Here is a 17,258-nt window from a genome sequence, read left to right on the forward strand (position 1 = left end):
CGGAGTTGTCAAAAGTGTATCCAAAAAGGGGGCTGGCAGCCTGTGGGTGCTCTGCACCTCTGGGCATTGCATACAGGTGGAAATACCCAGAACTAATAAATGAACATAGGACATCACGAAATCATACCTGTGTTTTTCTTTCCCTCTCATAGACACGAGGGTCCAGGCAGCCACAAACACACAGACACAGCCCCCCCTGCCCCCCCCACTCGCCTTTTGCAAGCATAAAATCAATAGAAATGGCTTTCTCTTCCCTAAAACAAAATCCTCTAGTTCTGGGTGATTTTTGGCAAAGAAAACGTAGATTTTTCAGTAAGAGCAGTGGATTTTTCTCATTTGTTCTATCAAATGCTTGACTTTACTTGGGGGAGAAAATAGTCCCTGTCTGACTCAGTAAATATTCCCTTGGAGAGCCCTCTTTTTCTGCAGTTCAACCCCAAAAAGCAGCGTCTGATCTGTGTGTAGGTGGGAGAGCGCGATTTAAAGCCCAGGATCTGGGCAGAACCTGGAGGTCCCTTTCCAAAGGCGCTTTCTTAATGGCAGATTTATGAGCAGGGCAAGCGGTTGGGCATTTTCAGCACAAGGGGACGAGCCTGGGCTCCGCTGTAAATAGTGGTAGGAACCTGCCAGTGGATTGGCCAAGGACAGAGAGTTGAGAAGATAAGAAGATGGAGCTCCCAGCCCTGGAGACGGGTTTTTGTGAGCAGTTCCTGGCTGGGCTGTGCTTGGCAAAGTGACTGGAGACGGGAGACCCTGCCATGGGTGCTCAGCTGCTTTCCCCTGCAGATGGACATGTTTTCCTGCCATAAACCTCCGTGCTCTATTTTGAGGCAAGACGAAGGTTGGGACACACTCGACACACTCAGGAGCTGGTGTAGACATCGGCGGGATTAGCAGCTGCGGTGGCACAGGCTCTCGGAAGTGGGAAAAGGGCTGTGGGGGAGTGAGGATGGCTCTGCCGCCAATGGCTCTGCCAAAGGGGACAGGGACCGGCTGGTAGAGGGGGGCACAGCCAGACACAGCCAGGCTGCCCCAGCTGTTGCCTCCGAGTCCAAGTCCTGCTTCTTCTGAGCAACCTGGTCTAGTGGGAGGTGTCCCTGCCCATGGCATAGAACTAGATGATCTTTAAGGTCCCTTCCAACCCAAACCATCCCATGATCCTGTGGTTCTATGAGTGAGTGCCCTGTCCGTGACCAGCGAATGTGATGGGACCAACAGCAGAACCACGCAGCCCCCCCTTCTCTGCAAGCCCCCAGTGCCACGGACACGGGCTTTGAGATGCTATCGCCTTTCTAGGGGTTGACGCTCATGCGGGCAGATGTGGCAGAAGGGGTGGCAAAAAGCCACGGGAAAATAAATTGTTTGCTACAACAATCACTTTGTGTTAGCACAAAATAATGCAAAGTGATCTGCGTCTTAGCCTTTCCCTATTACATTTGCGCTGCTTAAAATAAGGATATGCTATCCAGTGTAATGAAAAACTTGGAGATGCCCAAGGGAGAGATGATCTTTGCTACGGCCCTTGTGCAACAAAAGCCGACAGAGAATTAGAGCTGCAAAATAAAAGGCACTGGGCCACAGCTGGATTTGTGAATGCGTACATTACTGTGAGCTCTGTGCCATCCTTGGCTTGGCCACCTGGACTTGCAGGAAATTGTTTCCTCTATTTCCTTATTTTATCGGTCTTGAAATCTCTTTGTCTTGCCAAAATTGGGGAATAAATTCTGCCTTGATTTAAAACCTTGCCCTACTTAATACATTTAATGAGGCGAAATCTCTCTCTCAGCCAGGAAATCCTTTCCACGAGGAGCTTCCTCAAATTACGTAGACTTTTGGCTAACCCTGGGGTCTGGTGAGTGCTATGGCTCCTCAAATCCCTGTTTCTTCCTGCCTAAAACTCTGCTCCAAAAATCTCAGCTTGCTTTTAAACTCCCTGCGATTGTGGATCCAACCTTGGTTTCGCGAAGCCTAGTACAGCAGTAGGTCTGCAGAGCCTGAAATAATTGCTCCCAGGCCAGGAGCCCAAGGGGATCTTCAGGCAAGCTTCTCACCCAGCGCTAGGGAAGAAAACGATGGAGAAGGTGGAATCCTGGCCCCAGGATGCTGTCAGGAGCACAAACCAGCAGCTGGCTATCGGGGGTGGCAATTTCTATCGGGAGTGGCAATTTCTCCAGGCAAATTCTGAAATTTCAGGCAAATTCTGAAATTTAAACAAGGCTGAGTAAGGCTCTGTCTGGAGAGCAGGTGGATTACAGCTACAGTTTGCTCTAAAAAAATGCAGTTTTAGAGTCCTAATGCTGTGCAACTGCTCTGCTGGCCACTGCTGAATAAGAATAAGAGGATGTTCCCCTTATTCTTGAAGGGGAGTTTTAATTATCGTCCTGCAAATGGCCTTAGAGCAGATGTTCAGTGAAGGTGAGGAAAGGGAACAGCAGTGATACCCCTCGGGGGTGCAGGGGAGAAGAGAATGGACCCTCCTTCATTCAGAGGGGGCTACAAGCCCCGTGGCTTCCCGGCAGTGCAGTAACACGGGCTAAATGAGAGATGTCCCTGCAGATATTGGAACGAAGGATTTTAAAGGGCCTGATCCCCTTAATATTCATGCGGGCAAGGCTTTGGGAGAAGCCCCTCACGTGGGCTCTGATCCACAGCATAAATCAGTCTCTTACTAATTCCGTTAAAAATATGGTAATTAGAATAAATTCAGGACTGCAGGACCTTTGGGTCTATACACCTACCTTATGTAAAGGAGGAATACATACAAAAGCGCATGGTTTTTTATGATAAATCCCTCCTCTGAACACTTAGATACTGCAGCTCAGCTGCAACCATTTCTGGGATACTTCCATTATATTTAAGTATTTGGCGTTTTGGGAGGCTGGTATCCAGCAAGAAGGAGTTTTTATGATTTGCTTTGTAATCTGTGGGGTTATGGGAAGTTTAAGGACACCATGAAAACAAAGGCATCTTAGAAACGGACACAGTTGTATGAACGTCAAAAAGGACAGATTCCCATAAATTTTATCTTCGTTTGAATCTCAGAATCCCTATTAGAGGAATTGCAAGCAAAGTATTTGAGTGAAATTATCACTTAAAAAAAAAAAAAGATGGAATTTCAGCTATTTGGTCTGGTGCATTAGAAGTTTATAATAATATCATGCTTTGATGTAAAAAGTAAGGTTTGCCTATTTTTTCTTTTTGAAGGTAATCAACAGAATTACCCTGAAATCCTGAACGATCTGCACTGACTTTTTATATTGTAAATATTAGACCATTCACTTGAAAGAAAAGCGATGTTTAAGGTCTATAAGGATTGTTCTTAGAGCGGATTTCGTGGCTCCACTGAGGAGAAGTCAATTAGTTGGCAGCGGCCACCCCGCATCGCACTGATCTGGTCCTCAGGCCACCTTCTCCATGGGCGAGGATGGGACCTGGAGCCAGACCTCAGGTGTCCCTACGGACCCCAAGCTTGATTACCCTAAGGCCAGTACCTTCAGAGGATGCCAAGGAGACCTCCTTCAGCAGCATAACCCGTTCCCTCCCGTCACTCCCAAGTTAATACCGGGATGCAAAAAGGGTTAAAAAACGTGTGGGAGCAAGTGATGGGATGAATAACATAGGATACATCTTACTGGGCCGTATTCAAGTGCCCTGGAAAATGAAACGATCTGTCACCTGCAAATGCTATTCCTATGAAAAGGATGGGACTTAAATCAGTGCTTTTCAATAATTAAAATGAAAGCTCTGCCTGTTGATTTTCCTGTTGAAATACCTTCTCGAGCTCCTTGCTCCTCCTGGCTCCTCTTTTCAGAACAGAAACGTAGTTTCAGCTAAACAGCACGACTATGGGAAACACTTAAATGTCTTATTCACACACACCAAAGTTGTGCGTCTAGTCATCTTTTCCTTTTTCCTACTAATTCTCAAAGTTGTGAAAAAAAATAAATAAAAAAAATCAAAACCGTTTAGAGCTTTCTCACGGAACAGCTGAGGGAAAGAAATCTGGTTGGAAGCTGAAGGTATAATTAAGTTTAGAAGGGGTAAAAAAAATAATAATAATAGGGAAATGTGAACTTTAAAATGATGATGAACTCTCATTGTGTGAAATAACACAGCTCCGTTTGAATGAGCCCCTGTTTAAGAGTGGAGATAGCGTTATTCTATTTCAGGCGCTCTGAGTAGGCGAGCAAATTTTCCCTGTCGAAAAAAAATTTAAAAAAAAAGTCTAATAAAATCCTAAAGGACAGCAATGAACTTCTCTAGATTACCATGGAGATAACATTTGCTTTGTTTGTCGTATGTGTCATCATTACCTCCTCTGGTTCATTATTTCTATAAGTGATTTTTATTTGCATTTCTCTCAGACCCAGTAAGTCTGAAAGGCTTCCGCGCCGGGAGCGCAGCGGTCGTGCCGCTTCCACTCACCCAGTCATCCCAGGACAACAATTGGGAAGGGATCTACATGGGGAAGGAGGAGACACCACAATTCACAAACACACCATTTATTCTCGTGTCACTTACTATAACTACTGTCCTCCTCTTTTGTTCCATCAATTGTTCCATCTGCTTGCAACTGCAAGTGGTATCCTTGCCTGCTGTATAGCTTTGTTACTATACCTTTAAGCTGAGGCTCTGTAAAAAAACAACAGGGAGATTAATGTGGGAAATCCTGAGGTGCCGTTCCAAGTGAGCAGGATGCTAAAACCAAACCTCCGGGTTTCTTCTCAAGGCTGAGATATGAAAGAAAAAAAAAAAAAAAGATCCAACCCAAAAGCAGGGCAACCAGCTTGGCAACACTTTGCGTTTAGGTTGAGATGGGATTTACGGCTCTGAAATCAATTAGCGAAATGATTAAATGCCACTCTGGATTGTAATGTAGGTAGCACGGTGCCATCAGCTTCCAGTGAATCCAAATTCCGACGGCGTGCTGCTTGGCCTCAGCAGCTCAGCCCTATCTCGTTTAAGATTAGAAATGAGCTGGCAAAGAGCGTATTCCGCCTTTTAAAAAGGTGTGAGTTCTTAAATGGAGAGGAAAAAGAGGGCTACTACGATAGCGCTAATAAGAGCCATAGTGACAGTTGAGAGCCTAAATATATAGCAGCAAACGTTTAGCACAGGAACTGCTGCAGCTCTAATAAACAAACCCCCATCCCTCGCTGCTCCGAGGAGTACGGAGCATCCCGAGTGCAAAACCACTCAATGAACATATGGAAAATGGAGGGGGGAAACCCTGAAATCCAGCAATGTGTGGAACTGCAAAATAAATATTACCATAAGGGTTGAGGTAATTACCTCATCAGCTAGAAGAAGAAAGATCAAAACAACGCATAGTTTGGATAGATTTCTTCCCCCCCCCCCCCCCCCCCCCCCCATAACCATTCTCAGATTCACAGTTAGAAAGTCAGGGATCTCATACGGTTTCAGATCATTCTAGACCAAAAAGTAAACAGCAACGGGATGTGCTGTCAAGTCTGTCATTTAAGATATCTAGGTAATGCACCAGGAGCAATTGCAAAAAAAAAAAAAAAAAAAAAAAGTCTACTTCCCCTGCATCCCAATGACATCTGCATTGTACTCATTTCACACAATTATGCCTGTCAGGAGGCGATGCATCTCCGCAGCTCGCTCCACAACAACTTACTGAATTCGGTGAATTCAGAGATAAACACACTGCGAAGATACGACGCGTCGTTTCTAGCAGCCGGTATCTGGGTAAAGACGCCTTGTGTTTATAATCAAAGGCATCAGGGAGCTCTGCTACTGCGCTTCGTTTTAGGAGGAGCTGAAGGCAAAGCCTGCAATAGTTTGCTGAAGTATATTAGCTCCTATTAGCAACCCTTAATAAGGGTACTGATGGATGCACAAATCTTATCCACCAACTTTTCTGACAAGAAATTAATCCAACCCCCCGCTTTGGCTTTTGAACCGTAACACATCCCAAAGCTGTTTGCAAACTGGGAACCGGGCACCTCTCCTGCAGCCAGTTGAGAAGGGGAGATGGGTTAAGTGGCTAACGGCATCCAGGTTTCAGCGCAGCAAAGCGACAGCAACATTACCAGAGGGTTTTGCTCCTCCCACATACAAAAAAACCCCACTCAGATCAGGGACTGAGTCTTCATGCCTGATCTTTTGCACCTCCGGCACAGAGAGCATCGCGTCTGCAGGGCGTCTGCATGGAGGAGATTCCTAGAAAGGAACAGGGCGCTGAAGCAAAACTCTGGAAGGTGCCAGCGAAAGCAAAAAGCCACGTCTGCAATCAGCAAATAAAGCCCGGCACAGGCATTCTGCGAAGCAGGAAGACAAAAATCCAGCTCTCTAGACTGCCAAGTTATTTAACAAACAACCGAAGGAGATATACGTGTGGGAACTTCCCCTGTGAACATCTCCCCCACAAATAAATCACGTGTGTTTGTATATGTGCAAGACAGGCTACTGAATTACTAGTAGACAGGTGTGCAAGTGAGGCAGAAAGCAATGGTTTATCCAAATAAACCAGATGAATATGAAAGGAGAAGGGACTGGCACGGGGCACCCACATCTGTCAGATCATACAAGCCAGGATGGGGCAATACCTGCATGTTCATTTTACCAGCCCGGAGGCATCGGTCCCCCTTTCCCCACGCCTGACGCACACCCCAGTTTGCATGAAATTAAACAAACCAACCCCCACCAAACACATAACCCTTGCCAACCTGGTCGCCGCCTTCGCCTTTTCTTGGAGCCAAAGAGTTTGACCCTGGAAAACACATTCAACTTGTTCTTGTCGCAGCTTCCCTTGCTCTTGCTGGGGCTGTTGACACACTTACAAGCATTGGACTTCTCCCGCTCCCTGGCTTGTCTCTTCTGGCGGATCAGGGAGCTGGCGATGGCTGCGGCCATGGCCGCCACCGCCCCGGCACCACCGGCAGGTCAGGCACGCGGGGTTTGCTTGCTGGCCGCGGGCGCCGCAGCCAGCATGCTGCTCGGCCCGTCCCCAATGCCGGGGACGCCGCCGGGCGCCTTGGCCAATGCCACCCACCGCCAGTCAGCTTGGGAGCCCAGGAGGTAGCGGCGGGATGCTTGCACCGGAGCCCCGGGTTGGGATGCAACAGTTTAGCTCAAGCGTTTTTGTCCGCCAAGATCTTCCCCTTTCGATTTTCTGGTGCTTTTTTATTCCTCCCAACTTCTGGCAGGGGAAAGTTTGCAGGCAGCGGTGAGCGTTTCTACGGAGATGGAGCAGATCACTTGCAAGACATCCCTCCGAGCTTCTCCAGACGCGCTATTCACACGCAGACATGGCACATCCACTTGGCGCAAGATCATCGCATCTCTCCTAGCCCCAATTTCGCCAGTTAACTTTTCTCCCCACCCGTCCCCTCCCCATTCAAATCCCAGCAAACACCTGTTAGACTCCAGCAGGGGGTCTGTCCTCTTGCAGGGGTTTTCCGGAGCTTTTTTTCCTCTTTTCCCTTCAGGAGATCCGAAGCAAGCAGTGATGGAGACACAGGGAGGAGGTGCCGATGCCTGGGAAGCCGGGGCTGCCTGCTGCCGAACGCCTGGGGATGGCTCTTCCCCTTCAATCCTTACAGGTTGCCGTTGCCAGCGCAGCCTCCCCTCCTCTCCGCGGCCGCCTTGGGCTTGTGCGTGGCCACCTTTGTCGCCAGGCGGTAAACAGCCCGGGCTCCCCCGACGCCCGGCAGCTCCGCGCCGCGCTGCAGCAGCCGCCGAGCTCAGGCAGCCGATGGCACTCGCGTCCCCCCCCCCTCCCACCCCCCCCTCCCGCCCCTCCGAGCTGTGCGCTGGGTACAGAAATGATGGAAGCGACGCGGCAAGCCCCTTATCACCACCCTCCCCTCCTCCTCCTCCTCCTCCTCCTCCTCTTCCTCCTCCTCCTCTCCCAGAGGGAGACCTGCCCCGGTGGCTGCGTGGAGTTGCGGGGGAGCCCCCCCAGGGGAGCAAGACCGGCAGGGAGAAGGGGGTGCACCTCAGCACCCCCCCCCCCCCACACACACACACCCCCCACCACGGGCTGTGGGTACCCGCTTTTGGCAGAGCCGCCTCCTGGGGAGGCGCAGACACCCAAACAGACGTGACCGCGATGAGCAAGTAGCTGGCACCGGGGGTTCAGCAGCAGGGTGAGGACGCCTGGCCGGCGGCTGGAAGGGGGTTCGGTGAGACAGACAGGGGGGCAGGCAGGGGAGCTCCCCCCTGCCTTTCCCTCATCCTTACAGGAAGGGCCCCCGCTGTGCCTCACCGATTTATTAGGGGCTTTTTGCCTCTCTTGCCTTTCCTTCCTCCTCCCCACACCTGCTCTCAGCTCCACTTTTCTACCAGAGACTAGAAAATCCTCAGAGAGCGCCATTCCCTTGTCATTGCCATGTTCTCCACCCCGCCCCATCCCCACGGTGCCTCTGTGTCCTGCAAGGCCAGGCTCTGGGTTTATCCACCCTTGGCTAAGTGGGGGTACCGGGGCAGGGAGAAGCAGCAGCGGTGCCACGATGCTGGGAGTGGAGCCTGGTGTCAGAGCCTGGCACCGCGTCATGGGTAATGTCCTGCACAGAGGGCACCCAACCCTGCACACAGGACACAGGCAGCAGGAGGTCCTGGGGGTCCCTTTGCCACCCCCACCCCTGCTCTTCAGCATGCTTTCAGCAGCTGGAGCCTAAAATAAAGCCAATTCAGGCTAGAAACAAAACTGAGATTTGCAACCCCGAAGGCAAACAGCTATTGAAAGAATTTATCCCCGCGGCAGAGGGGATTCGCAGTCACTTGCAGGTGCGGAGGCAGGGTGGGATGTCTGTTGCTGGGGGGAGGCTGTGGGCTGGTTCCTTGCAGGAGCTGAACTCACCAGGGACCACAATGGCAACTTCAGTCACCCAAGTCCGGGAGCTGTGTCCTGTGTGCCCTGGGCCGGCCCCAGGGCTCCCCTGGGGCTATCAAGACAGAAACAATGCAGGTGGGTTGGTGTGACAGCACCACATTTCCGATGGGATTTCAGAGTCCGCCAGGCTTTGCAGGACACCTGCGCCGCCTTCTTCTCCTCCACACAGCCTTGGCAAAGCCACGCCGTCCTCCCCTCCCTCCCTAGGGTTGCACACTGTGGTTCCAGGCAAGCACAGTACAAACCATGTCACCCAGCGCCTTCACTTCAAAGAGCTCAAGCTGTTCATTCTACCTCTGCAAACATTCCAGTCCTTCCCTGGGCTAGAAACAGCTCACAACAGGTCCAAACCTCTTTCCTCCAACTGGGAACTCCTGCCCCAATAAAAGATGCTGCATGGCCAGGCCTTAATAAAAGAAATGCCCATAATGCACAAGTTTTAAGAGAATATCTGACAAAGTACAACATGTGCCATCACAGCCCAAGGCTGCAACAGCTGATATGGTATATTGAGTTTGGCAGCCCCACAAACCCATCCACAATACCTCTTTTCTGCAAGAAGTCTGTATGTATATATGCATGGGTGAATACACACTCACCTTTGTTTATGAGGGACTTCACAGCATCCACATGTTCATATTAAATAAATAAGAATTTCTTATTTGGGCAAAACGGTAAGGTAAAAATAACTGTAATTCACAAGTCCCACCACTACCTTCATCTGCCAGTCCACATAAGGCATGTGAAATCCAACCCAAGAGACAGCCAGTTGGATATTATTAGTAATAACTCATCCTACTCAACTCACCGGTAACATACTATGAATTTTGCCATCTTTCCACTTCCAATACAGTCACACAGGCGAGGCTTGTTTTTCCTGAGACTCACCCATCACTTCCCCAGTTTGGAAAGCAGCGTTTGATCTTCAGATCAAAGTGAAGCTGCCTCATTGTGATCTGTCCTATGGGTCAGATGATATTTCATTTTCACAACGACTAACCACAACTCAGAATTCGGCTAACCTTGAACATCCTGGGGAAAAGCAGGATATAAAAGCAGCACTTAGGATATCTTTCTGCCAGCATTCCAGCTTGCGTGCTTAAAATCCATAAAGAAAATTCATTTGCACAAATGTTCCTTGACAGATAACTAAAGAGAGGAATAAAAATAGCATATATGCATAATCAGATTTAAGTTTCAAAAAAACAGTCCTCCAGTTTTTTTGCATGATCAACCTCCCCATCTATCGGTACTCCTACAAACATGTCTTCATTTACTATAAATGGCACATGAAAATGAAGATCATCTTGGGAAAATGCCTTTGGTACAAGACCAGTCTTTGGACTACTTCAGTGTCACAGACATAAAAATCTCAAGGAACAGCTTTATTTTCTTTGAACAGCAAGAGCTGTTCACTCCCCACCATGCTAAAAAGATAAAATAAAATAAAACGACATTCCAAGTGAGTTTTTGAATGTAGAAGGCAAACAGATGCTCCTTCAACGTACATCCTCTTTCTTTGTGTGGGACTATTGTAGCGGGGCAGACTTAAAGCTAAAGAGCAAATTGCCAGCCCCATTTCATAGAATCATAGAATCGCAGCATTGCCTGGGTTGGAAGGACCTTTCAGATCACCGAGTCCAACCATCAATGTAACTCTGACAAAAACCGTCTCTAACCCATGTCCCTCAGCACCACGTCTACCCGTCTTTTAAATATCTCCAGGGATGTCGATTCAACCACTTCCCTGGGCAGCCTGTTCCAATGCTTGACAACCCTTTCAGTGTGAAAATATTTCCTAATATCCAATCTAAACCTCCCCGGCGCAACTTGAGCCCATTTCCTCTTGTCCTGTCGCCTGTTCCTTGGGAAGAGACACCAACTCCACATGGCTGCCCCCTCTTTTCAGGCAGTTGCAGAGAGTGAGAAGGTCTCCCCTCAGCCTCCTCTTCTCCAGGCTGAACACACCCAGCTCCCTCAGCCGCTCCTCACAAGGCTTGTGCTCCAGACCCCTCACCAGCTCCGTTGCCCTTCTCTGGACACGCTCCAGCACCTCAATGTCTTTGCTGTAGTAAAGGGCCCAAAACTGGATCCAGAAATCAGCATGGGACAGACCTGTAGAGTTACCATCAGGGACAGAGCCATGAGCTACCTGGAGCTGGGATCTGACCCATCAGTGGTTCCACTCTTTTGAAGTAGACCAAGATCTCACCCGCTTTTGATTTACATTTTTTCATCCCAGTCATCTGTTGAGTTTATGCTGATGATTATCTCCACAATTCTGGGCATTAAAACATACTTCAACCTCCAGAAGTTGCCTGGATTGGGCAAAAGCAAAGCCTGCAATTTGGTACCATGCCCCCCCAAACCAGGACTGGCTCTTTGACCAACACAGGACATGGGTTTTGACCAACACAAAGTGTGCTGCCCTCGCTGCCTTGCCCCTCAAGAAAAGGCATCAAACCTCCATCATTGGCCCAAACTGCCAACAACGGTGGCTTTTTCACCAAATTAGAGAAAAGCGCAAAAACTCTGGGTTTTGCTCCATCCTCTTTGAACCATTTGCACCGTAGCAGGTCCCACTGCTGTCTTCCATGTGTTGGAATCTACCCTGAGCGCAAAAGATTTAAAGTAGGTCCTATATAAACAAGTAGATGCCGGGCGAAATGAACGCTGCACAAAAATCGAGACCAGAAGAAGAATCACAAGCCGGCTCCAGACCTCACTCTCATGAAAGACGCTGCAAGTTTTGAGAAGCTGCTGCAGCTTTGCAGCACGGACGGTGCCAGCTGCTGCCTGCGAGCAGGGGAGCTCCTTCCCCCCCACCGCTTACCTCCCACGCTATTTCAGCACATGATGTCACCAGATGTGACCGAGCGTGGAGCAGCGTATCGGTGCAGCTTTGCTATCAGAGAAGGGAACAGGTGGAGAAGAGACCGCACTTTCTGGCTGCCTCTTCAAGTGCACCAGTGGTTGGCACATGAGCCCAACGTGTGACTCATGGAGGGACCCAAGCTCATCTGTGCCCTGTAGAATCACAGAGGACAGGACCTTCGGAGATGATCCAGTCCAACCCCCTGCCAGAGCAGGGTCACCCACAGCAGGTGGCACAGGAATGCCTCCAGGCGGGTTTGGAATGTCTCCAGAGACGGAGACTCCACCACCTCTCTGGGCAGCCTGTGCCAGTGCGCTGCCACCCTCACAGGAAAGGTTTTCCTCATGTCGAGATGGAATTTCCCCTCTCAGCATCCCAAACTGGAATGTTCCAGTTTGTGCCCGTTGCCCCTTGTCCTCTCTTATGAAGAAAAGCTGAGGGATTTGGGTCTCTTCAGTCTGGAAAAAAGACAACTGAGGGGGGATCTTACCGATGCTTATAAATACTGAAAGGGTGGGTGTCAGGAAGATGGGGCCAGGATCTTCTCAGTGGTGCCCAGTGACAGGACAAGGGGTAACGGGCACAAACTTGAGCATAGGAAGTTCCACCTCAACTGATGGATCTCCAGAGGTCCCTTCCAACCCCTGCCAGTCTGGGATTCTGTGAAGGCTGGTGCAGGCACTGAGTATCCAAGACAGCTGTGTGTGTCCTTGTTCCTGCGCATGCCTTCAGTAGAGCAGTAAATGTGGTTCTCCAGAGGTCCCTTCCAACCCTACGATTCTATGATTCTGAGAAGATCCAGACTCTTCTGTCTGACCCCATCCTCTTGCCACCCGCACTTTAGATACTGATGACATCCCCTCTCAGTATTCTCTGCTCCAGGTTGAACAGCCCCAGGGCTCTTAGCCTTTCCTCAGCAGAGAGATGCTCCATTCCCTTCATCATCTTCATAACATGCATTAACAGTTCTCACGACATGTTGCCATAAAGCAGGAACTTACTGCCAGCACCTTGGGTCAAAATATCCCATGTCCTCAGACTAAACAGCACTGTCAGTTATTTCCTCTTCCCCTATAAACAAGTACCAAAATATTTACAGTAGGTCCTATATAAACAGGTAAAACTGGTAAAAAACAGGTAAAAAAACCCGGGGAGAACAAATGCTGCAGGAAAATCACAACCAGAACAAAAATCACAAGCCAGGTCCACACCTCACTTGGCCCAGCGTAAACCCCAAGCCATCCCTCTGTATTTACAAGACTCAAGCTGCCTTTGGTGTGACGATAAAGTCTCAGGTGGGCATGGGATGCCAGGAGTCCCTCCCGAGGCTCTCTTGTTCTCGCTGGCATAACACGCTAGTGATGTCACAGGAAAAAAAAAGCTTCAGGACTAAAATCTATGGACTATTTCCAATGCCTCCCCAAAAGTAGAGAATTATTTTCTGAAAAGCGCCACCACAATCCCTTCTCTCTCTTTTCAGGCTGAGATAAACAAGACTTCATCCAGTCGGGTATGACACAGCAGCACCGAGGCCCCCAGTGATTTTTTCCTTCTTCTAAGTAAACAGAATTACTATTCACCGGGAAACAGAGCTGCTCCGACCTGAGCCCCGCATCACTTCGCTCCTCCGTGAAACATCCCGTGGAAATGACTCAGCCTTTCCTCTGCAGCCAGCTCCGCGGCTGGAGACGGGCGCTGCAGAACGGCCAGGCTCTGGGTGCCAGTTCACTGCCCCCCCCCCCAGCCTACTTTTACCCTAGATATGAGCCAAATTAAGAGCCCGCTCGAGGTTCATTTCTGAGTGCAAGGTGGAAAAAGGTATCAGTGGAAGAGCTGTGCCTTCAGGCAGCTCCAGACCAAGAGCTCAAATTTGAGGCTATTTTAGCCAACAGACCTACCTTAAAATCAAACTTAATGGTAAATATTAGCTTCAATAACCAGCCGCAGACCTTTATACAAGCTATATTGCTATAAATAGAGGTATTTTTATGCTGAAACTGTAAGGGCACTTGTAAACGGACATGGATGTTCCCGTGTGTGTCTGTGCCGTGGTTCTTTGCCAAGGTGCACTGGGCAACCCTGCTCAGTAACAGGAAAAACAATCAAAATAAATTCTTTTGACACCAGTGTAGACACGTCACGTGGACCCAATTTATCTAAGACCTCACTTATTGTTCAAAGGTTGATTTTTGTCTTCTCTGAGTAAAGAATCACAAATCCCAACACCAGAAGAGACTCCAGTACAACTGGCGCACAGGACTGAATGTGCCGAAACTGGCCCCCATCCAGTGAAGCAGAGAAACGACGTCTCCGTCTTCAACATCTGAGTCATCTCACTAAGATATTTAAAAAACAATCATGCGCCTGATGCATTACAAAAGGTTCTCATATCCTAATCCTGTTCTCTTATCAGAGCTGCACAAGTTTGCTACGATAAGGTTCACTGACTCTGACAAGAATTTGGGTCTCTTCTTCATGCCTGACGTGCCCTGCTAGATGCTCGGGACGGCCACGAGATCTCACATCAAGAACACCAGTTTCCTCTCAGGTTCTCTGAGAAAATATTAAAGAGAGAAATCCCAGTTCTGCCCCTTCCCAGCTGTGAATTCCGATCCCTTTACAGCACCGTCTCAAGTCAAAACTGGATTTGATCTGACCTGGTGGTGCAGGCATTTTCGGAAAAGGAGGGCATTGTTTGAAGGTAGAAAAATGGAAATATTTTTGCCTAGGTTAATCCATATTCAGTCAACCCAAAATGTCAACCACAAAAGATCGTCTATCCGGTGCATAAAAGATCAGTGCCAATCAGCTGGGAAAGGTCAGAGAACAAACAGAAGAGATCAGCTCCCACAGCTCTGCGGACTCCCAAATTGGGAACACGTTATTCCGGTGTCTCCGGGGGCCCAACCTGAACCAGGAACTTGCAGCAAGTGACCGACCGACTTCTCTCTGCCCACCGCAAAGCCAGAGCAAAAAATACTCCGGAGCCTCCCACATCAGTATGCACAGAAGTATCTGTTCATTCACCTCTCAGCGTGATGACTCTCAGAAACATCAATGTAAATGACAGCATATCATCCCTGAAATATTTACTTCTCAGCATGGGACACACGAGAAGTGTGGGCTATATGCCACTGTCAAACTGAACATAAGGCCACTTTACACATGACAAAACACATAAATAGTCCTTTGCAGACCCAAAGCAAGTTGCCTAGAGATTGTCACACTGCTCAAATGGATCTTCCTCCACCTTTTCATATATCTGATGGTTCAGCCTCTGTCAAGAGCTTGACAAAAACAGACTCACTGGGTCTCCACTGAGTTGGAGCCTCTGAGAGTTTTCCTCCTCCCACCTGCACCCAAACATTCCTACCGGTTTCTCACAGCTGTGGCCCTTCCGAAGTGAAGTTCTGCCCCGTTCCTTGACTTCATGTAACTACAGAGCCAAATTCACTGCAATCTTGTGATGAATGCCACGCTCGCTGCTTACCGTTGCTCTATTAACGATGTAAGACCCATCTGTTTTCTAATAATGAAACCAAATTACCCGGGCTGGGATCAGAAGAGCCTGGCCAAGGTTTTCTGTGACTTACTTGACTGCTGACATCATGGCATCAAGTTCACACAGGACAAATGAGAATGTGAACACGCTGGCCATGAACGAAAGGGACTTTGAGGAAGAACTGCCATGTCTTGGGTGGAGGAAGTGCTCTCCAGGAGCTGGAGTCAGAGCCTGCACTGTGTCGCTGCTTCTGCACATGTCCAAGGGGGACCTTGCTCCACTCACTGTCATGGAACTGGAACCAGTTTACCTGAGCAAAAATGCTGTTCTCAGTTTCAGTAACCAGAAGGAAGGTATATCCTTGAGTACTAGGAAAAAGGCCATGAGCCCGAACTTCAGCATTCTGTCTCAGTTCACCATGTAATAATCATGATGGTAACAGTGATGTAAGAAGACCTGACCTAAATTCAGTGATGTAACGGTGAGGTTTCTCTACGCTCATCTGACCAAATATCTGGGCTGTACAACCAAGAAAGAAGCAAGAAAGGCACCTCTCCAGATGGCAATTCATTCCCATCCAAAAAAAATCAGCATTATTTTCACAGCTGCATGAAGGAAAACACTACCTCTGCCTTACTGAACTATCATTGCGGAGTGATTCAGATTGTAATCTATGTAATGCATCTTTATAATAAATAATATTTACCACCATCAAAACTAAGTAATCACTTAATAGAAGTCCGTGTAGCTCAGTGTCTTGCTTCTGGCAGTGCTCAGTAGTACGCATGGATATAAAACCAGCCCAAGTAGTCACACAGTGGCACTTCCCCCCCCTCCCCCCCCACCTTCCAGCAAGTGGCCTCGTGGCACCTCCAGGCTTAGCAGGAGCTGCTGCTGGCAAGCACAGAGCAACGGTGACATCTATAAATCACACAGGTATTTTGAGGTGAAAAATACAACATTATCATAAGTAAACAGAGAAAAAATCATTAGCATAAGTTAGATGCACTCTTTTTGCAAGCAACACTTACAAAGAACATCAGCTAGTGAAATAGGAATGAGAACTATCAGCTGCAATTTGCTGTATTGGATTTAAATAGGTCTGGAGACCAGAAAAATTGTGTATGAAAATTCTACATAAGCAAATTAGAAGAAATTCAGAGAAGTCAATTCAGAGGAGGAGGCTAATAGCAGAACATCTGCTGCTGCTCCCAATATTCGCATTCGGCGGCTGGGTACATTTCTGGGGACTCGGGCATCATCAGAAAGCACAGAAAGGTTTTGTTGCTATGCAGAGAAACAATGCTCAGAAATCAGAGAAATAGATACGAAGCTGCCCCAGCTGAGCGCCGTTATTCCTCGCTTAAGTCCAGCTGAACTACAATAGGAACACATCTGCTTTTACAGAGACTGGATAACTGCCCAACTTGGAGCTGCATTTCTACCTGAAACCACCATAAAACTAGTATGTTAGGCTGCAAAAGTAGATACAAATATAATGCCGTGATTTTAATTAAATTCCCAGTCCATACGCATGGCCTTTGCAACTCCCAAGTCATACTGCTAAATCACCCTGAGCTAACCTCACAGCAGAGAGACACCATATTTAGCAGATGATGATACATCATCAGGATTCCTGTTCTCTCCCTTCAACCCTCTTCCCTTTGTTTATCATTCTCGTTTTCCACCTCTCCCTGCCAGGATCTTCTTTCCTTCTAATGAGCGGTAACCACAAAACCCATCAGTATCTCGACATCCCTATCCTTCAGTTGAGGTCAACTTAATCCCGTTTACAAACAATTAAGCTTAGTTTTGCTTCATCTATGATACAACATTCCAAGGCCTTGGAGCTTTTCCTGGGAAAGAAAGGACGAAGAGCAGAATGAGATCCTGAGGCACAGAACTAAGCCTGCTGGTTTGTAAGATGTTATCTTGGCTGATCTTCCAACGCTATCATTTGACCAACTCCACTCCGCCCATTCCATGTAACCACAAGGAATGAAGACCTCTTTGCATTTTCT

General features: G+C 48.3%; 1 protein-coding gene across 5 annotated transcripts in view; it reads right to left on the bottom strand.

Annotated features, from left to right (window-relative positions):
* FGF13 (fibroblast growth factor 13) overlaps nucleotides 1–17,258 on the bottom strand; it is a 272,868-nt gene that overhangs the window by 62,386 nt on the left and 193,224 nt on the right. For 4 of the 5 annotated variants that reach the window (XM_054215273.1, XM_054215276.1, XM_054215275.1 and 1 more), the window contains exon 3: nucleotides 4,522–4,632. In XM_054215273.1, the coding sequence (XP_054071248.1) occupies nucleotides 4,522–4,632 (111 nt within the window). Of the gene's footprint in view, nucleotides 1–4,521; nucleotides 4,633–6,692; nucleotides 6,880–17,258 lie in introns of those variants that run through there. The other variant, XM_054215274.1, reaches the window with a different exon arrangement.

Source organism: Rissa tridactyla, chromosome 9, assembly GCF_028500815.1.
Source record: "Rissa tridactyla isolate bRisTri1 chromosome 9, bRisTri1.patW.cur.20221130, whole genome shotgun sequence".
NCBI classification, from domain to species: Eukaryota; Metazoa; Chordata; class Aves; order Charadriiformes; family Laridae; genus Rissa; species Rissa tridactyla.